Genomic DNA, 21,825 nt, shown 5'->3' with positions numbered 1-21,825 from the left:
GGGGCAGGCCAAGCCCACCCCCTCTCTGCAATAATGTGCTCACTACCCCCCCCCACAACCCCAAAAGTGTCACCTGAGTGACCAAGTTCACTGCCACTCTTATTACATTCACTTTGGGTGGAGTTTTTAATGTTCTATTTAAAACTGTGCTGTGCAGTTGGAGTCTCAGCCATCAGGTATCTTCCTAGCTTGCTGCTATCTGCCCACTGCCACTGCTTCCTGATCATTTGGCGAGTGGCATTTATGCAACAGCCCCAGACCTTTGCCTGGTAAGTTCTGTGGCAACAGCACCACTACTATTTGATGAGATGAAAGTCATAGAAACCTTAGAAGTGATCACATCATCTTGGGCTTCCCAGTAAAGGGGGGGAAACGCTAGTAATGTCTGGAAAGCAAATTTCCAAAGTTGTTTTTTTTTAAAAAAAAAAAGAGGCTAGAAACCTCAAGAAAATTTGGGAGAGGCTTCCTAGAGAGACACTGGATGGTGTTGCACTCCCTCTGAAAGGAACTGGTACATAGTTTAGGGGTGCTTCTAGATCTACCTTTGTCCTTGGAGACCCAGGTAATCTCTGTGGCAAGGCACCCTACTACCAATGCCAACTTCACACTCCCTTGAATAGGGACAGCTTGTCTAGAGAGAGACTCATGCATTGGTAACCTTACAAGCAGATTACTGCAATGTGCTCTATGACTGTATAAAGCTTTCCTTGACAATGATCTAGGATGGTACAGCCTCATGTGCACAGAGTACACCTGTACTGCTGACAAAATGGCAATGACTGCTAGTTACTTATCAATGTCATGTTGACTTACAAAGCCCTGAAGACCATTGAGTCAAGTAACCTGAAATACTTCCTGGCCACATATAGATCTTCTGCATGAACCCTGCGAAAACCTTATTGGTAGCACCACATTCTACTGACTATAATTTGACAACAACTCTGAAACTGGCCTTTTCCTGTCATGTTTGGACTGCTCTTCCTTGTGCCATATGGAATGCTTCCTCTATTATCTGTTTTAGATATATTTTCAAGACTTATTTACACAAGCTTTCCCAGACCACTGAATTTGGTTATTGGAGCTGGACTCTGTTTGACAACTTTGGATTTGTGTCTGTTGTTGTAATCATATGGGGATTAATGGTTTTATATGGTTTGTACATATTGACTTGTGTATGTAGCTTAGAGATTTGTCTTGGATATTATTAAGCAGGTCATGAATGTTCTTAAATAAAGGAGAAATTACTTCAGGATGGGTAGGGGTTTCTTAAAAGTGAGTTGTTAAAGGCTCAATCCCAAACCATTCCAGAAAGCAAGACAATGGAGAAGCACATAAAGAAACCAAGGTGGCTATGTAAGGGAGCTTTCTGGGAAACTTTGGTTTTTTAAAAGGGGCATACATATGATGAAATGGAAGGATGGGTGAAGCAACAAATACACATGAGTAGCCAAAGCTTGCAGGGAGAGTGGCAGGAGGACTTAAACCAAGAATAGGGTCATTACTTTCAGGGGGTGGAGGAAAAACACCTAAAGCTCTGGTGAACAGTGAGGCAAAGCATATTCCATGCTATTGACACAACTTCGTTTTGTTGGGCGGACGAGCAGGCAGGAGCATGTTTCTATAACCTTCAGATAAGAACACTGTCTCTATGACCACACCAAAAAGAGAAGTCATTTTTCACTAGAGCCTGGAAACACAGTTTATTACTGATTTTTAGACACGTATTATCTGTATTCTAGGAGCAGATACTAAATGGAGTATCAGCAGGAATAAAAGTTAAAAGCAGAAACTGTTTATATTTGTAATACATTCACCAACTAAACAGCACTGGGAGGAAATAAGAAAGAAAGAAAAATCAAGCAACAGCCTGCACATGATTGTTAAAAAACAATACTAAGACAAGTCATGTCAGCGCCATATTAGACATCTTCAGTATTTAAATAGCCTACAGTTAAAGTATATCATATTCTCCAAGTATCCTGGAAAATATTTGTATTAAACAATCAAGTATTAAAAGATCAAGTAGTAGTTAACATGTTTAATTTCTTCTCCTTAAGGATGGTAATTTTAATCATTTCATTCATCGCCATTCTCCAAGTCAGATTCTTCAGTATCTGCAAGAAAAGGTTGAGGATAGTAGGGTATTCTATTGAAGCCAATATGTACTGGTGTTCCGTTATGTCATTAATTAAAAATATTGGAGATCATTGCAATTTAATAGCATTGTAATTTTAAAGTCATTGTAATGTGATTAATAGCATAACCCTCTATGGGGTTCAATGGGGCTTACTTTCAGGAAAGTAGGTAATTCTATCCTTACTTGCCCTGGGAGCAAGCCCCATTGAGCTAGGATTGTGGTGCAAGTTTTGCATGAATGGATGGGCGCTGCACAACTAAAAGGAGATTAATACGATCATGACATTGTACATAAGTAATGCAGAAATTACAGCACTGAACAAATCCTTGTATTGGTTTTGTAAACCTCAGGTTCCCCCAAGGACACCAGTATCTCTCTCTTGTTTCTCGGTGTCTGTTTCAGCTCAATTTCCCACAGCATTCACCAACTTTCCTATTAAAGGGAGTGATCTTACCATGTAGAAGGGAGTGGAATACAGTTGTACCTTGCTTCTCAAATGCCTTGTGACTCGAATGTTTTGGCTCCCGAACACCGCAACCCCAGAAGTGTTCCAATTTGCGAACGTTCTTTGGAATCCGAATGTCAGACGCAATTTTCGCAGCTTCCGATTGAGTGCAGGAAGCTCCTACAGCCAATCGGAAGCCATGCCTTGGTTTCCGAATATTTTCAGAAGTCAAACCGACTAACCAGAACAAAATCCGTTCAAGAACCAATGTACAACTGTATTGGAGCTGGAGCATTAGTCAGCCTTCCATCTCATAAAAATTGAGTAAACAAGTATGACTGATACTGGATGTCACCCATATTTTTGAAACCATCTTTGGGAAACTCCCTTTTTTGGGCTGGGGACAGGGTATAACATTTTTTAGATAAATAAAAACAAGATAGAAGTGTGTACAATGTAACCACATAAAATGTCAGTTACCTGCCTAATGAATTTGTAACCAAGATCAGTGTCCTAAGAGTGTGCAAAGAATAATATAATGTGATCTTTCATTCACAGTTTCTAGTATCAAACAGAAAAGGTTCTTTTGTTTCTTTCTAGTACAGATAATAACTTTTATAATCCCATTTTTTTATTTAAAAAAGGCAGGTAGTTGTGTAGGACTCTGATTTTGTAATAAAATATTGCTTATTTGATTGAGTAAACATATTAACCTTTTATATCTAGAAGCAATAGTTAAAGGCAGGAAGAGATGCATTACTTTCCCTAGTCCACTGAATGTTCTCTAAAGCTACATGGTCTCATAAAAACATCTGGAAGAGGCCTGGTAAAAGTAGAATTATTCCTTTAAAAATTTTGTAAACACCAGGGAGAGATGAGTTTGTGGTTCCTGTTCCTATCCAGCTTTCTAAATATGACATTGCTTGCTAATTGCTGCTACATCATAAATGTCAGCTTCAGCTTCTGTCCTCTGTGATTCCTCACATATGGCTTTCAATCTGTCATAACCATGGTACTTCCCCCCCTCCATTACCATTAGACTTAGAAAATTAAATAGAACATGACCTCATACGGTGCCACATTTATCCCAGACTTCACCCAATATTTCAGCTGTTTTTAGCAATAGCTTTTTAGGAACAGATCGAGTTCAAGATCCTTGCCATCTTCACACATTTCTAATTGACATAATGAATGAATATTCAACATTTTAAAAGGGAAAGGAAGCACTGGCTTTTCAGAAGCGTATTCACCCAGTTCTTGGGGGATCACTTACTGTACTTTGTTCCAGTGAAAATTATTGAACAGATGCTTGTCCGAAGGAACAATAAAGCAATATAGTTTTAAGTTACATGTTGAAGGGGGGGGTTCCAATTCATCTACCTGAAAGGTGTATTGCCTTGTGTCTCTTCTGAACAACATCCTTAAGAGCAGCAACTATGTCGTCATCAATGGGAGGCATTGGATTCTGAGCTACCTGTTTTCAAAGTTCAAAAATGAAACAGTGATGCAGCTTTTAGAAGTCAAATCTACTTTGGGACTATCAGCATAACTAATCAGCCATCTGGTTCTTTTTAGGAGTTTTTATTCAGTCAGGATCAAGTAGCTTGGTGTCTGCTCCAAGAAGCAACACAAACATCTAGGCAAATTCATGTTTAGGCTATCAGTGGCTAGTTTGTTTGTTTATTGCATTTCCATCCCATCCGTTATCTCCTAAGGTGGGGGGACATGGTTCTTTCCCCCATTTAATCCCCAAAACAACCTGGTGAGGGAGGTTAGGCTGAGACTCACCCAGTGAAGTTCATGGCCAAGTGGGGATTTGAACCCTGGTCTTCCAGGTCTTAGTCTGACAATCTAACCACTGCACCACACTGGCTGTCAAAAGTAGTTGTGATGGCCATAAAGCCTCTAATGCTATGCCTCCATGTACCAGTTACAGGAGTGAGCTCCTCCCTCTCACAATGATTGCAGTGCCACCCACTGCTTCTTTCAACCCCCTTCTCAAAATTTACCTTCTCCATTAGTACTTCGGGACAAGTTACTGGTCATCTTTGTGCCTTGCTGTATCCAAGCCTAAACGCACATAGCTGCAAAAACCTCACATTCTCTCTCCCCTCTGCCAACTTCCCTCTTTTCCTTCTGTTGTCTCCTAAAATGGAAACCCTTGGGAGGGCAGGAGAGACCGTGTTCTCTCATTCTTCAACAAGCACCATGTACATAGATGGTACTATATAAAAACATTTCTTCAAATGAGTTTTACCATTCCAGGATTAATAGTACAAAACTCTCATTTCCAAGCATAATTTCAGCATTTATTTGCCATACTTTTCTAGTTTTCGCTGCCAGCAGATTGAGAAGGATCAAATATTTCATTGCTATGTTTTGTCTTTCCCACCCATCTTTGACCTTTTGTCTTTCCCATCATCTGCACTCTATCTTTAAAGCAGTATCACACCACTTTAAACAATCATGGCTTCCCCCAAAGAATGCTGGGTACTGTGGTTATTTTAGGATGCTGAGAGTTGTTAGATGACCCTTATTCCCACAGAGACCTACAATTCCTAGAGTTCCCTGGGAATACAGTGGTGCCTCAGGTTAAGAACTTAATTCATTCTGGAGGTCCGTTCTTAACCTGAAACTCTTCTTAACCTGAGGTACCACTTTAGCTAATGGGGCCTCCAGCTGTCACTGCTGCGCAATTTCTGTTCTCATAGTGAAGCAAAGTTCTTAACCCGAGGTACTATTTTTGGATTAGAGGAGTCTGTATCCTGAAGCGTCTGTAGCCTGAAGCATCGAACCCAAGGTACACATTGGTTGTTAAATCACTCTGAGATGGGGCCTTAATGTCTCAGTGTAAACAAAAGTATATCTCCATCCATCTCCTTTCTTGCAGCCATGCCATTGAGGAAATATAGTTACCGTAGCAAGCCTCCACTTTTAGCTATGCTGGAGGAGGATGTTTACTACTATACGTCAAAAACTATAAATTCTGTGTTTCTGCATTTGCACAAGGAGAAATAAGACTATTTAATAAAAGTTCCATAAGTAGCAGTTTTGTAGCTTCAAGTCTCTTTTCCTCCTATCTTCTGCAAGTAATCTCAAAGGGCCACATAATTTTATACAGAACTTGCAATTAAAGTTATTTTATTCCTCCATAAGCTTAGATCTCTGTTTTATCATACATGGCAATTATACCTAGGCAATCATCTCCACTTTTATTGCTGTGTTGACTCAAGGGCCTCAGACTTGTTTAGTATGCATATTTGAATTGTTCTCATTTTCAAGCAGCATAGAGAAAATAGTTGGGTTTAGAAAGGATATCAGAAGAGTACAACAGCAATAAGCAATATGTATGTGGTGGACAGGAAAACAACTCGATTAACAAATAATTTAGAGCAAAGAGATCTACATTACTATGGTCACACTGTATGTGTTCTCTGGACAGCCCAAAGGATTTTAAAGGTGGAAATTGTATCTTGGACTGCTCTATTTCAGTTTACATTTTATACTTGAATCTTCAATCTCTTTTTCTTCACTTTGCCGTTATATTTTTATGTTGCTGTGATTTCTATTGTTCATTGCCTCCTTTAAAAAGGTGGGGTGTAAATGCCCACATACTGTATTTTTTGCTCGATAAGACTCACTTTTCCCCTCCTAAAAAGTAAGGGGAAATGTGTGTGCGTCTTATGGAGCGAATGCAGGCGGGAGGCTCTGCTCAGCACTCCCTTTAAAGAGCCGTGTGGAGCGTATGTGCGGTTCTTGGGGGCTTTTCCCTCCTCGGGGAAAAGCCCCCAAGAGTTGCACACATGCTCCACACGCTCTTCAAAGGGAGCGCGGCTCTTGGGGGAGCCTTCATCCCGCTGCCCGGGAGAGGTTGAGCGCAGCTATCCCATAAGCTAAGACAGCAAGTGGGATCACTGCGCAGCAATCCCGCTTGCTGTTCTGGCTTAGCCCCTCTGTCCCTTCCTCCACCTCCCAGAAAAGCCCCCAAGAGCCGCGCTCCCTTTAAAGAGCCGCCTGAAAGCGCCGCACACACGCCCCACACACCTTGTGAAAAGGAGCCCTGAGCAGAGCCTGGGGTGCATACAGGCTCTGCTCAGCGCTCCCTTTAAAGAATATATTTTTCCTTGCATTCCCCCTCTAAAAACTAGGTGCATCTTATGGAGCGAAAAATACGGTATTTATTTTTATTCTTAAAAGCATGTTATGAATCATCTTCCTGCCCACAAGGCAATCATCAACAAATACAACAATACAGATAAAAACACAAAATGTAACCAGAATGTGGAATTAAAGCCTCATAAACAGCCAGGCAAAACATAAAAAGAAAAGCCTCTTAAGAGACGAGCGTCGCACCCTTGCCTATGTTAGGTAACATCAGACTAAGGCCTGTGCAGAAGATCAGACTAAGGCCTGTGCAGTCTAATATGTTCCCTCTGTGGCCAGTAGGGTGGGCCAAGTGTTCTACTTTACAGAAGGACCATCAGAAGATACAGTGGTACCTCGGGTTACAGACACTTCAAGTTACAGACGCTTCAGGTTACAGACTCCGCTAACCCAGAAATAGTACCTTGGCTTAAGAACTTTGCTTGAGGATGAGAACAGAAATCGCGCGGTTGCAGCGGGAGGCCCCATTAGCTAAAGTGGTACCTCAGGTTAAGAGCAGTTTCAGGTTAAGAACGGACCTCCAGAATGAATTAAGTTCTTAACCCGAGGTACCACTGTAATTCTCTGTTTCAAGGGCTTTCTAGACCTAGTTGGTTTAAAGATAAAGAAGCATGAGAAGAGGTATTGAAAGTGCTCATCAACAGCACCTTCACAGAATACCAAGTAGGCACCCAGAACAGTCTTCCCTACTGTGGTAAGATGCATTTCCACTTAAATTGCAGTCATTATCTCTAAATTTGCATCAACACATAGGAAATATCAATATGCAAATCCTTGTCTTTTTCCTGGTGATTCATTTCCTTCTTTTTGGTAACAGGGTCCCTATGGGAATCCTTCAAACTGTCCATGAACTCAGTGTATTAGATAATTTGCATGTATTCTGAATGATCGTCTGGGGCAGATTGTAAAGAGACCCCCCCCCCCAACCTCTGGCAATTGTAGTCTGTTATTTATTAATTAAATTGCCAAACAGCATTTTTTTTAAACAGGGCACATGATATAAAACCACCATGCCCACATAAAGCATTCTCTGAATCAGAAAGCAAGGACCAATCCAAAAAATTAGTTTCCACTTTCCACAAGATGAAGTTGATCACATCCACGCAACTTAAGTCAGCCCCACTAAATCTGATTTTTAAAAGATGGCCAGCCACACAGCAAGGACTGACAATGTTTGGAGACTTTTAGACACCTTATACTTAAAGTTACAACGTAAAATTTAGAGAAATGCAGGGTTTGGATATTTATTGCTACATAATGTTAATGCCATATTTTCCCCCCCTCTCTAAACAAGTTTCAGTCATAATTAAAATAATTTGTTAGACAAATTGGCCAGAGGGGCTTTTATTTATTGAATTTGCAAAGTGTTCTAATGTTCCAAGACTTCTAAGAAACAACAACCCATTTTTAGTCAGCTCCCAACAGCTGAAGACTAGCAAATTAGAAACAAAGCTTTGTCTCTTAGATGAGAGCTGCCATCACCCCAGGCGTTTTATCTAGCAAGATGCATGAACTCAATCTGCTTTCTTCTTGGCTTCAAGAAAGCAGCTGAGGTAATTAGCCTGTCACTGGGACTTAGGACTGATTTTTATTTTATTTTTAACATAAGAGATTAGAATAAGCCTCCAGTTATTAAGGTCCTTTTGCTTGTGTAACCAGAGCTTGTGCAAGTGCAGAATTCACGTTATATAGCTGGCTTGCACTTGCCTCACTTCCTGAAGGCAACTGAAGACAGCTTACTATAAGCACCCTGAGGATTTCTTGTTTCAGCTTGCATGCATTTAGAAGAGCTAGTCAGCAATGTCAGGTACAAACACAGGAAATTCAGGCCATCTATGGCAGAGCTGGGTAACCCATACCCCCAACTGTCCCAATTTGACTGGGACATCCTGGAATTACAGAAGCCATCCTGGCTTCTGATTGGATCCTGAAATGTCCCAGGCTCTCACCTTGCACCTGTGCACCTCCTCCTCGTCACTTGGCCCAAATGGCGCCAGCATCCAATAGTACGTTGTAAGCCTGGCTTCTCCTGCTTTACAGACTTCGCTAAAGCCAGTAACATAAAGTGGTCAAACTAGTCTCTTTGTTAAGTTTATGGCTTTAGCCAAGTCTATTCTATAGAATCTGTTCTATGGTCTTTTTCTACAGAACTAGCTCATTGTTCTGCTAATCTGCCCGCTGATTCACAGCCATCTTTCATAATCCGCTATGGAGATGGGTGAAGCTATGGCAGTGTGGCCTGCATCAGATCAGTGTGGTACCACTGCTAGCTTATCTTGTACTATTCTATTTCATGGTATCACAGTCCTAGTCCTGGTCCAAAAGTCCTAATAACACATAACCTAAGACCAGAGATCTGCATTGGCTCCCAGTACGTTTCCGGGCACAATTCAAAGTGTTGGTGCTGACCTTTAAAGCCCTAAACGGCCTCGGTCCTGTATACCTGAAGGAGCGTCTCCACCCCCATCATTCAGCCCAGACACTGAGATCCAGTGCCAAGGGCCTTCTGGCGGTTCCCTCACTGCGAGAAGTGAGGTTACAGGGAACCAGACAGAGGGCCTTCTTGGTAGTAGCGCCCACCCTGTGGAACGCCCTCCCTTCAGATGTGAAGGAAATAAGCATCTATCTTCTCTTTAAAAGACATCTGAAGGCAGCCCTGTTTAGGGAAGTTTTTAATTTTTAATGCTGTACTGTTTTTAACACTTGATTGGAAGCCGCCCAGAGTGGCTGGGGAAACTCAGCCAGATGAGCGGGGTATAAATAATAAATTATTATTATAAGTATACAGAATTCACTTATCGTGGCAACAGCTATATTTATCCAGTGGGATACACTGAATTCTCCAGTGGCACCCTAATCTCACATATAAGAACAATGGTTCCAACACTGTGGTATTGTTGGCCTAATGCAGCTCCTACATTGAACAGTACCCATGTACCTTTGGAACAAGGCCCTGTACAGTGGAACAAGCTGTGCATTTTCCCTCCTTCTCTCAAAATGAGACAAGGTTCATTCCCAATCACATCTTACTACTCAAAACATCTTTCCACCCACCTGCTGATGCCATACAAAACAAAATGGAGAGAGAGATACCACCCACTTAGGCAGGCCAAAGTTCAGCGTCTCCCATGTTCTAGATCAGGCATCCCTTAACTCGGCCCTCCAGCTGTTTTGGGACTACAACTCCCATCATCCCTAGCAGAGCAGTCTTAAGCATATGCGGCATCGGGGTGCAAAGATCTGCCCAGCAACCTCCCCCCCCCCCCCCGGTTTGACTTGGATGGAGAAGCCATAGCCGGGCACCTCACACAATGCAGCCTCTCTCTGCCCTAGCTGGCAGCCTCTTTCTGCTACGGAGGAGCTGTGTGCGTGCAGCCCAGTTGAGAAGAAGGGCGGAGGGCAGAGCTGGCCGGCCGCCTCAGTGCCTTGCAGCAGAAGAGCCTGTGGCACTCCAATGGGCTCATCCCCAGACTCCAGCTCTCGGGCCCCAGACTTTCGGCCTGGTGCCCCTGAGAGCCCAGCGCCCAGGTGCCCCGCACCCCTTGGGCCAACAGTTAAGATGGGCCTGATCCCTAGGTAACAGGAGCAGTGGTCAGGGATGATGGGAATTGTAGTCCCAAAATAGCTGGAGCACTGAGTTTGGGGATGCCTGTTCTAGGTAATCCCCAGCTTCCAAACAGAGCACAGAGATTAGAAGCATTACCTCTGAGATATGGCAAACAGGTTTATTAAGTGAATGCTTATTATGTGCTCACCATTTTGGCTTGGTTTTTAGACTTAAAAGTTCACTTAGAAAATTAGCTGAAGACATAGGCACAAAGCTTGCATTTTGAGCAGTGTTGTCTTAAAAGCCAATTCGGGGGACGGGGAGGAGATTAACAGGAACGCTTAAGCTATCATCAGATAACCAGTGCAGTATTGAAATAAAAGATACTTGCTGGTCGTGTTCCTTTCTCTATAGCTATCTCTTCAGTTACCACATTATTCACAATTAGTTTTGCCTTCTGTTTAGAATATATTGCACTTATACCATTTTCAAAACCTTGGCCTACCCCCATCCCCTGGAGATTCTTTTTCATAAAGCTCCAACAAATGTTGTCAAAGGCTTTCTCCGCGTCCACAAAAATCAATACTGCTTTTCTATTAATGTTTGTTTCCAATAACTCCACAATGTCAATTATATTCCTTACATTGTCCGACATGTGTCTTCCCGGGAGAAAGCCAGCTTGATCTTTATGAATCTCACCTATCAACACTTTCTTAAGTCTTTTTGCTAAAATGTCTGCAAATATTTTGTAATCCACATTTAAAAGTGAGATCGGGCGGTAGTTTTTAACCTGGTTCTTTTCAGTCTCAGTTTTTGGTATAAGTGATATAAAAGCCTCTCTCCACGATTCAGGTGCCCCCTTCCCTTCCAGTATCTCATTGCATACTTCTTTCAATGGTTGTACTAGACAGTCTTTCAAAACCTTGTAATATTTAGCCGTCAGGCCATCTGGTCCTGGAGATTTTCCCAATTGTGTCTTTTGAATGGCTTCCTCTATTTCTTGTTCTGTTATTTTTTGATTCAAAATCAGCCTGTTCTGTTCCGAGATTTTTGGTAGTCCATAATTTTCCAAAAATTCATCTATCTCTTGTTCCTTCACAGGCCCTTGTGAATATAATTTTCTGAAATAACTTTGAAAACAGTTACTTATCTCATTCGGCTTACATATACTCCTTCCATCCTCCTCCAGACAAGTAACAGTGTTCAGTTTCTGTCTTTTTTTCAATTGCCATGCAAGAAGCTTCCCACATTTATCTGCTGATTCAAATGTCCTCTGTCTCATTTGTTTAATTTTCCATTCTATCTCTTGGTTTGTAAGTTCCATATACTGCATCTGATAATATTTTATTTCTCTCAATATTTCATGAGACTTTGGATTGGACCTCAATTTCTTTTCTCCTTCCTTCATCTTTTCCAGAATTCTACTTTTCCTTTCATTTTGTTTTTTCTTCTTAATTGAATTCTGTTGTATCAGGAAGCCTCGCATCACGGCTTTACTTGCGTCCCAAATTATTCTTTTTTTCAACTTTTGTTCTTAAGTTAATCTCAAAATAATCTTTCAATGTCCTTAGGGCCTTTTCACAAATTTGTTCATCTCTAAATAGGAAGTCATTCATTCTCCACCTAAAGGATCCAGTTGTTGTCAATTTCATTTCCATCTTCACTGCGTTATGGTCGGAGCAGGTTTTTGGGCAGATTTCCACTTTTTTTATCTTTGCAGCCATCACACTAGATACCCAGATTTGGTCGATTCTTGTCCATGTCATTTTAGATTCCGAGAAAAAAGTTCCCTCTCTTTCGAGAGGGTTTCTAGTCCTCCAAATATCTATTAGGTCCATATTTTCTGTCATCTCAAAAAAGATCTTTGGTAATCTACCTTCTTTAGAGATCATTTGTCTTTGTGCTTTATCCATGCCCCATTTCTCCCTTACTTTTTATTTCAGTCTTGGAGATATTGTTAAACATGATTAGAAAGGACCAGTTGGTAAAAGGAATTCAGTTCGGAGCGAAAGAGTATAAGTTAAGAGCATTTGCAGATGACTTAGTCTTAACATTACAGCAGCCGAACACTAGTACAAAAAGAGTTTTAGAACTGATAGAAATATCTGGTCAAGTTGCAGGATTTAAATTGAATAAACAAAAAACTAAAGTGCTGGAGAAAAATCTAACAAATGAGGAAAAAGAGGCATTCCAAAAAGAAACTGGTTTGGGGTTAGCAAAAAAAGTTAAATATTTGGGGGTAAATCTGACATCGAAAAACGTGAATCTATTTAAAGACAACTATGATAAATGTTGGTCAGAAGTTAAGAAAGATCTAGACACATGGTCAGGATTGAAACTTTCTCTGTTAGGAAGAATCGCCGTTATCAAAATGAATGTATTGCCTAGAATGTTATTTTTGTTTCAGACTTTACAAATAATAGACAAGATGGATTGTTTCAAGAGGTGGCAGAAAGACATATCCAAGTTTGTCTGGCAGGGCAAAAAGCCTAGAATAAAATTTAAGATTTTAACAGATGCTAAAGATAGAGGAGGCTTTGCCCTGCCAGACTTAAAACTGTACTATGAATCAGCAGCATTCTGCTGGTTGAAAGAATGGCTGCGCCTCGAGAATGCAGACATCTTGGATCTTGAAGGATTTGATAATAGATTTGGTTGGCATGCATATCTATGGTATGATAAGGTAAAATCTCATAAAGGTTTCAAAAATCATGTTGTCAGGAAAGCTTTGTACAATGTTTGGATTCGATATAAAGATTTACTTGAAAGTAAAACCCCCAGGGGGTTGTCACCTATGGAAGCCAAAGAGGTGAAAAAATTGAATATGGGGCCACATTGGCCTAAATATTCTGAAATTATAGTACAGGATGGTGAACAACTGAAACTGAAAAGTTTTGAGGAGTTGAAAGACAAGGTGAGAGATTGGCTACATTATAGACAAATAAATGAAGCATTTAAACAGGACAGAAAGATAGGCTTCCAGATGGAGAGATCCAAACTAGAAACAGAATTGTTAGAACCCAATACTAAAAACCTATCAAGGATGTATAATTTGTTGCTGAAGTGGAATACTCAAGATGAAATGGTGAAGTCTAGTATGATTAAATGGGCACAAGATATTGGACATGATATTGAGCTTGCTGACTGGGAGCAGTTGTGCACCACTGGTGTTAAATTTACGGCATGTAATGCCTTAAGAGAAAACATTATGAAAATGATCTACAGGTGGTACATGACTCCTGCTAAGTTAGCGAAGATCTATCATTTGCCCAGTAACAAATGCTGGAAATGTAATGAAACTGAGGGAACCTTCTTTCACCTTTGGTGGACCTGCCCGAAGATTAAGGCATTCTGGGAAATGATCTATAATGAAATTAAGAAAGTTCTCAAGAGAACCTTTTTCAAGAAACCAGAAGCTTTTCTCTTGGGCATGGTGGGCCAAATGGTGTCAAGGAAGGACAAGACATTTTTTATGTACGCCACAACAGCAGCAAGAATTCTCCTAGCAAAGTATTGGAAAACGCAAGAACTACCCACGCTGGAAGAATGGCAGTCGAAGGTGATCGATTATATGGGATTGGCGGAGATGACTGGCAGAATTCGAGACCGGGGGAAGGAGGCGGTGGAAGAAGATTGGAGTAAATTTAAAGAATATCTTAAAAATCGTTGTAATTTGGATGAAAACTAAGGTTCAGGGCAATAAGAGGTAAAGAGCTACAGCTGTTAATACTAAGTTAAAGAAAATTTAATTGATGGAAAAAAAGGTATACATTGTTTGACTAAAAAGTTGCTGAAAAATCTGAAATAAGGATGCAGAAAAGGGGTGGTATGGGGAGGTCCATTTTATATGTTTGTTATTGTTTTTGTTTATGTTATTGTTATGTTTGTTTTTTATGTGGAAAAATAAAAATTACTTAAAAAAAAAAAAAAAAAAAGATACTTGCTGGTTTCAGTTGTGTCCCTTTTCTGATCCGACTCATTAGAATGTTGCGGGTGAAAGGAGTTAGTCGGTTGTCACTCTTTGACTTTTTCAGCTGCACATCCTTCAAATTTTGGATCAAATTGTGTTGAGATACCCTTTTGGAAGGAGACGTGCAAGGTGCTGGAGATATGACAACTGCAGGGAGATCAACATAATGAGACGACTCATCTGATTTTGATATGGAGCTAGGTGCTGCTAGTAGATCCTTAAATCCATCCTTCACTCCTAAACTACAGGAGTCTTGTTTATTGTTTGGGCTGCAAGTGGAATCCAGCTCCGTGGGCATTGCAGGATAAAGCAGAGGATGGTCAAGGGGTTTTTTCAATAAGCCTGCAGAAAGACAGGTGTGAAACAGCTCCTCAGCCTATTCAATTAAAGTTTTCAACAAAATTGTTTTCTTCCAAAGCCCCACCAAGTTAAGCAAGAAAGCAAAGTCCCAAGTAAAGCAAGATTTTTTAAAAAATTACCAAGCGCAACATTGAATCTGATTGTTGATGTCCATGTACGAAGCCATATGGATTCAGGGCTATGCACGAAAAAATGCAAATATCCACATGCAAAAATTAAAACCAACTTTATGCATTCTAAAAGGGCGCTTGCTTGCTTATGAATTGGTCAAGGTAGTTAGAACAGCTTGAAAGGTTTATTCTGTTATACCAGTTCTGTGTGATCTGCAGGAATTGCCCGTTAGTTGCTGAATGGTTTGGGACCTGCTTTCTCATCTGATTCCTCAGCACCCCAAAACATGCGTGATGGTATCATAGGCCCCATGTCACAGAGCTGGATCTAGACACCTCAAAGAAGTGTTTCAGTTAAATGCATTGTAAATGTAAACAGGGAAAACAGGTAGAGGAAAACGGGACTCCACAGCGCCATCTGGTGGCATAATGTTCTATAGCATACACAACGCATATGAATCACTTTTCCAATCTAGCCGAGTCCCAGGTGGGATGGGGTGGGAATGGCAGGATCCGTCAGAGGGGGAGGAAGAGGCCGCAGAGATGGGGGGCAGAGGCAGTTTGAACAGTGATCTGGATGAGGGTTCCATCCTGTGGCTCTAGGACATCCCAGAAGGCAAGGGGAAGCCATGCCTCTGAGGAACAAGGTTCCCCCAGTAGCCAGGGAGCCATCCTGCCAATCCATGGAACTAGCCAGATTGGAGATGGAGGAAGAGTCAGAGGGTTGGACTAGAGTAATCTTCACTCAAGGTGTGCCATCATCAGTGCAAACAGATCCAGCCCTCAGTTGCAAGCATAGTCTTCTCACCTGGGATGGGTATGGCAAAAGTAACAAGCCCCGCCAAGCACCAATAAAAGCAGAGGATGAAAGACAAGACAGGTGGTAACTAGGGCCTTTTCTGTAGAACAGCCCCACCCTGGTGTTCACTTTTTGAATACAAGACAGGGACTATTAAGCCTTTAAACAAACATCTTTAGAAACTGTCAATGGTACAAGGGAACAGGGAAAGCTGTCTACCCTGAGTTTCTCACAGCATGGCACGGCACAGTCACTAGCCAACTGGTGGCTGCCATACTTGTGCAACCACATTCCATACTGCGTTTGTATGCAGCAAGGCAGCCAGTGACCATACCAATACATTTGACCGCTTGGATAAATGTTTACATAACATTAATACAGAAAAATGTTTTCACTACCTACACAGGTGCTCAAGTGCAATACCTGTCGCCTTTGCCTCTTTCAATACTGCTTCTACACCCCCACATTTCTCAATTACTTCCAAAATCTTCTTTGATGTTCTCCTGTCCTTCAGGTGGTCCTGCGTTATGCCAGCCTTAGCAAAGATCATCTTTAGTTCAGGATCTAAGCTGGTCTGCAAGACAAGGTAAAATTGTAAAACTGAGCAGCATGTTTCTTAATCATGAACCCCAAATACTTCCCATATAGATCAGTTAGGACTGAGTTGTAAAGCATGTCAAATTCAAAACGATTTTCCTGTGTGTTTTTTTAATGTGGCCTCTCATTCACTAGTTCATTCGTCTTGCTAGGGAACCTGGAAACTAGTTGGAGGTGCTGAGTATTGATAGAGATCATTAAGTGTCTCTTACTTAACGAACAAGACCCATCATTATTTGAGGAAAACCATAAGCAAACCATAAGGGGCAAATAAACAGAGCTTTGCTGTAGACAAGGTTGTCCCCCCCCCCCCATCTTGATATTTTACTAAGGATTTTCTTGTTTTACAGAAGTAAGTGTAATGCCTCGTTGTTGTTTTTTCCATGTAACATTTTTACAAATCCATTTCATTTGTTGAGGCATTAGGGGGAGAAGAGAAAAAAAAGGAAAAAAGAAAGGGGGTGGAGAGAGGGAAGATGGATGGGGGTGGGGTCGGGTGGCGGTGTTTCTATTATGTTTAATGTATGTAGAGTTTGGTGTCAGCGTTGCTTGTGTTGTTCACTTGTGTTCCTTTGGTGGTGAGAGAGGTTGGGGTTGGCCTAGGGTGTGATTGTTTGCTTGTGATTGGCTGTGGTGATCTTTGTTTTCGTGTGTGAGTGAGGTGGGTGGGTGTTTTGGATCAGTGTAGACAAGGTTGTTCAACTGTGTCCAAAAAAGAAGGAGGCTATAACGGCTACAGAGCTTTGAAAACAGGGCTCACCACTAGCCTGTGACACATTTGGAATTTTGAAGAAGTGCAATGGGCACCAATCAGAAAATGACATAACATAAAAAGGCCGCCTCATCTTAAAAGGGCATAAACATAAAATGATGTAGACCATGCTCTATTCAGTGGAAAAGAAAGCATCAGTCAGCACTGCACTGACAGTGAGGAGGTCTTTGCATCTCACCTGTGTTGGGGAAGGCTTTGTATTTACTGAAAAGTGGGTCTATTTAAGGGAATGTATCTGAAGCAGGAAAGACCAGGCTATAAATAACAACAACAACAATTATAATATTATTTATACTCTGCCCATCTGGCAAGTGCAAACAGAACTAAGAAGAGCAAACAGTCTCTCGTGCCTTGTGATTTTGGAGATGTCTGTCTACAAAGACATTTTGCAGGAGACATAGGAGGCAATGGTGGGCAAACTGCTGTGCACAAGGCACCACTTTGGAGACCCCTGCCTTTGAAGAAAAGGGCCTTTCTTTGCATGCGTACTTGCTCACAAAAAAGCCTGCATAAAGGTAAGGCTCAAACATGTTAGAATGTCACTCTCAGATCATGAGAGAAAGCTCATTTTTTGTAGCAACCATTTTAAAAAAGAGAGGAAAAGAGGAAGCATTGATAGTTGAGCAAGCAATAATCCACAGCAATTACTTACAGCAAAACCAGTTTGGGGACTCCATCCAATGTGACAGAGATGTCTAAAAGACAGATTAGCATTTTTAGCAGATATCACTGAAGACTTGGATTGTCAAAGCAAGCATGTTAGTTAGAATACTGTAGTACAAACTCAGGGCAGAAACTAGGCTTTCTGTCACACAGGTCAAAGACCCATTTTGGCACATACACCCTAGATGCATGTTTGTGTACATACACAAACACACACATACACACCTCAACACATTTATTTGTAAAGGGCATAAAAAATAGGCAATATATTATTTGAATACAAAGGAATCCTAAGTAGTATTATGACTATGACCAAAGGGAAGATGAGCATCCCTTCCAGTAAAAGCAATTTTTGGTCAAAAGTAGAACTTCCATGTGCAGCATTGTCTATCTGAGGTCAGGTTTTGAATTGGATTTATTTGGTCACAGGATCATTAAAAGACTGCATTTTCATGAGATCAGTTAAGAGGCTGTCTCTGAGGCTTTTTGCCACCCATCCGTCTTCTTGGTTCTGTGCAAACCCTTTCAAGGAGTTTTGACATGTAAATTTACTCCCAAGTAAGCTTCAACAAGATTCCTTCCCAGCTCTGACAAACTGCTGTTATTTATTTTATTAATACTGGTAAATTTACCAACTTCTCACGTGGAGGCTTATTCTAACAACAGGCCTCTCAACCAACAATAGCCAGGAGCATAAGAGACTACAGCAGATTGCATAAAAACAAATATTCATCTTCTTATAGGCTGTTGATGATTCAGGTAAGCAACACTGTTCCCCAGGTAAGCAACTAAGTTCCCCATCTTAGTTGAGAACCATTTGATGCAGTTAGTTACCTCTACCTCTACATGAGAAGTAACCCAAGTTAAGATGGTATATGGCATTAAGGCAGGTGATCACAGAACAATAACTAGTCAGACCTGCCTCCTGTGCCTTTAACACCAACTTCATTGGGGTGCGGGGAGGGGACTTCAGTTTTGCAGTATCTGCTCATGTCTGCAGATCAAGCAACTGTTAAAGGCATAGCAGAAAGTTACAGCCTCAAAGCTGCTCCTTTAGCACAATGTGGACTCTGCCAACAGTTGCCTGGAATCCACATTAGCTGACCTGAAGCACCTGCCGTGCAATAACCTTTCTGTTAGAGAAGAAATTAGACTGTATAATGATTAGCAAATACTCTCAATAGTCAGCAGTATGATGCTGAATTTTTAAAAATTTATTTATTTATATTTTTATACTTCTCTCCCACCTTTTTCTGCAAGGAGCTCATCTAATCTCCCCTTTCTCATCTAATCCCCCACAACAACCCTGTGAGGTATGTTGGGCTGAGAGGCAGTGGCTGGCCTGAGGTCACCCAATGAGCTTCATGGCTGAGTGGGGATTTAAACCCTGGCCTCTCAGGTCCTTGTATAATAATACCTTTATTATCAATGTACGGCCTGTGTACAATGAAATTCAACAGATTGAAGTCCCTTCTCTTGTATACAAGGACACCTCTTTCAACTTTCCAGCCAATAGCTTCAGGATAGCATCTTCCAAATCTTGTGCAAATAAGTTCCTTGCTCATAGGCTGCAGTGCAAGAACAGCCCTGCTGGATTAATCCAAAGGCTTGTTTAGTCCAGCCTGATCCTTATGGGAAGCCCAAAAGCTGAGCTCAAGTACAACAGCTCTATCCTCACTTCTGATTCCCAACAGTTGTATTCACAGTGGTGGAGGAAGGGGAGTGTGTGGGGGGGAGCGCACCACCCCCAGGACGTGTGCCCACCTGCTCTCTGCCCCCCAGTGCCGGAGCATGAAGCTCCACCACTGTGTATTTGAAGCCATACTGCCTAGATTCACAACTAGTACGTGTGAAAGAATCCGCCACCAAAGCAATTTTCTTTCATTCATTACAACCTGAAAAACCTGAATGCAGTGCTTTCCAGTTCACACAGTTCAGTTCAGTGATGTGCATGCATGCAGGAATCCAAATTAAGCTACAGTACTTGATTTTAACTTACTTGAAGTTACTGGGGCCGCCAATATAGTCTTTGCTTAGCTTATGTCTTCTGGGTTTTCCTTTCCAATTTGTTATCTCACGCAGTGTTTGAGAAACACAACGTGAAGGAGATGAGACCCTACAGTTTGGTGATCTTGTGGTTGGATGATGAGGCTCAGATAATGGACAAGTTGCCTCAGCTACAGGAGCTGCAAGACAAAAAGAAATTTCTGTTAAATTAACAATAGTTTTCTTTCTCAGTTTGGGCTAGTTTCAACATAGGGTTAGTAGTTACAAGAACTTCTTGAATCTCGTCCCTAAATTTTCTTCCCCTTAAGATTATTATAAGGTTCAGTCAAATCATTCTAGGCCACTAGAGCTTTCTGTATCTCTAATAATAGCAAGAGCTATATTATATTAGTATTTTTAAACGTCGCTTAGCAATGAGTCAGAGATTAATCCTTCCAACATTTGAAAAGCAGTTTTCTTTCTTCTTCTCTCCCCTTTAAATTGAACTGGAGGCTCTGTTTGCTAAGAATAGCTTTGAATATTTTAATTAAATCAATTGACCAAGGCACTCAAACATTGTTATAGGCAAATAAGTTTTATTAAAAGCTAGAGGTTTTTATTCATTCGATATAATAAAAATAAGAACAGAATTAAACCAAGTGTGGGTAGCATGCATATAAAGAGAAAATACATAGCCTAAAGTCTCACAGTCCCCAATTCCCACAACCAATTTAAAATATATATATATATATATAGAACTTACCAATAACAACAATGCTTTTAAACAATGTCATTTTCTCACAACGCAAAGTATACTGTGCCCCACTACTTTTGGAAGAACAGCTCATGAAAGAGTTTATATAAGAAGACGAGCAATGAATATATATGTAATTGTACTGCTTTCACATCATCTGTGCCTATTGATCGATAAAGGAACAGTACTGCTAAAGAGCCTACAGTTGCTGGTTAACACTGCTACAGCCTAATTAGAGCTGAGTAGTTTCAGAACTGAGAACCTGGGTCCTCAGCATGGCTCTAATCCTGCATATACAACCAGATAGTCTTGTGGAAATTCCAACTGAAAAAAACCTTACACTGATGCCTAGTATTTAGTATAGCATGTTTTCTTGAATACAGTGTTAGGCTTTCTAAATTGATGCTGCCTCCCAGAACAACCCTAAAGAGTCTGGGCGTGAAATCTGATACATGTCTGCTCATAACTAAGCCCCACTGAATCCAATGTATCTCACGCTCAGAAAAGGGTTATGGAATGGCAGCTGGATGGTTTCTCTGTATCCTGTGCAGTCATGGAGTAATTCTCAACACAGCCATTGGAACTGGCCCTCGATATGAATTCATGACCCTCTTTCACAGCACATTCTGAAATTGAGGAGGTTTGCAATGGACAAGAGAAAACCACTCTTCAGCTGGAGTCTAAGCATGGTCCAAGGCTGATACACACTGTGCATAACAGAGATGTACTTTAGATGTCTGCCATGCAGATCTTACAGCCGTAACTTTTTGAGGGAGTGCCTTTTGTAAACCCTCCAGGCAAGACAATATTAGCTGCAAATGTGCAGGCATCTATCCACCCTTCAAAAGTAAGAATTTTCTTCAGATCAGGTTTATACGGTGAACTCATGGGAAACATGTCTGCTGCTCAAAGGATGGCAATACTGCTTAAAATATTTGTTCCGCTCTCAAACTGCAGGGCTGTATAATTTTTAACTCCGAGTTTGGGGCGTGTCATCCAGAAAAACATGCTAAACTTATTTTCCTGGCTGCAACACACTTAAGGCAATTCAGGATCGGCTCTGAGGGTCAGCCAGGCAAATAATTGTTCATGCAAGTTGTATACTCACACGAGCAGTGAAATGTATATCCGGTTTTATACACATTTCCCCATAATGTGTGCATTTTTGTATACTTCTTTGGTTGCAGAATTGCAGTGCAAAATTCAGAGAAGTGCACATTTTGACAAGTAGCTCCATTATTAGGGAGGTGTGAATTAGGGAGAAGAAGATGAAGAAGAAGAAGAAGAGGAGGAGGAGGAGGAGTTTGAACTGAATTTCCATCCACCCCAGTCCTGTTCTGTAGAAGAGAGAATTTCAGCAGGTTACCTTTGCTGAAATTCTCTCTTCTATGCAACCTTGATTCCAGTCTTCCTTTTTTGCCCCAGGACATCCTACTCCTGAGCAATGTGTCTGAGAACAAATCAGGAAACATGAGCTTAAATTTTCCTCTGTCATCTAAACTGTCAATAGCTGATTTTCCC

General features: G+C 41.1%; 1 protein-coding gene across 1 annotated transcript; it reads right to left on the bottom strand.

The window, feature by feature from the left end:
• Positions 1–1,692: 1,692 nt before the first annotated feature.
• LOC310672273 (uncharacterized protein) lies at positions 1,693–21,601 on the bottom strand. Its single transcript, XM_083429230.1, has 7 exons — positions 20,314–21,601; positions 19,564–19,750; positions 17,554–17,596; positions 15,956–16,106; positions 14,234–14,605; positions 3,963–4,052; positions 1,693–2,114 (listed from the first exon to the last, which is right to left on the bottom strand). Exons 1-7 carry the CDS (start codon positions 20,396–20,398, stop codon positions 2,077–2,079), a joined length of 966 nt encoding a protein of 321 aa, XP_083285356.1. The 5' UTR covers positions 20,399–21,601; the 3' UTR covers positions 1,693–2,076.
• Between the last annotated feature and the right edge of the window lie 224 nt (positions 21,602–21,825).

The sequence above is a fragment of the Podarcis tiliguerta genome, assembly GCF_965153285.1.
Source record: "Podarcis tiliguerta genome assembly, chromosome: 2".
Classification (NCBI taxonomy): Eukaryota; Metazoa; Chordata; class Lepidosauria; order Squamata; family Lacertidae; genus Podarcis; species Podarcis tiliguerta.
The sequence above is the reverse complement of the archived record's forward strand: the minus strand, read 5'-3'. Positions and strand labels throughout refer to the sequence as shown.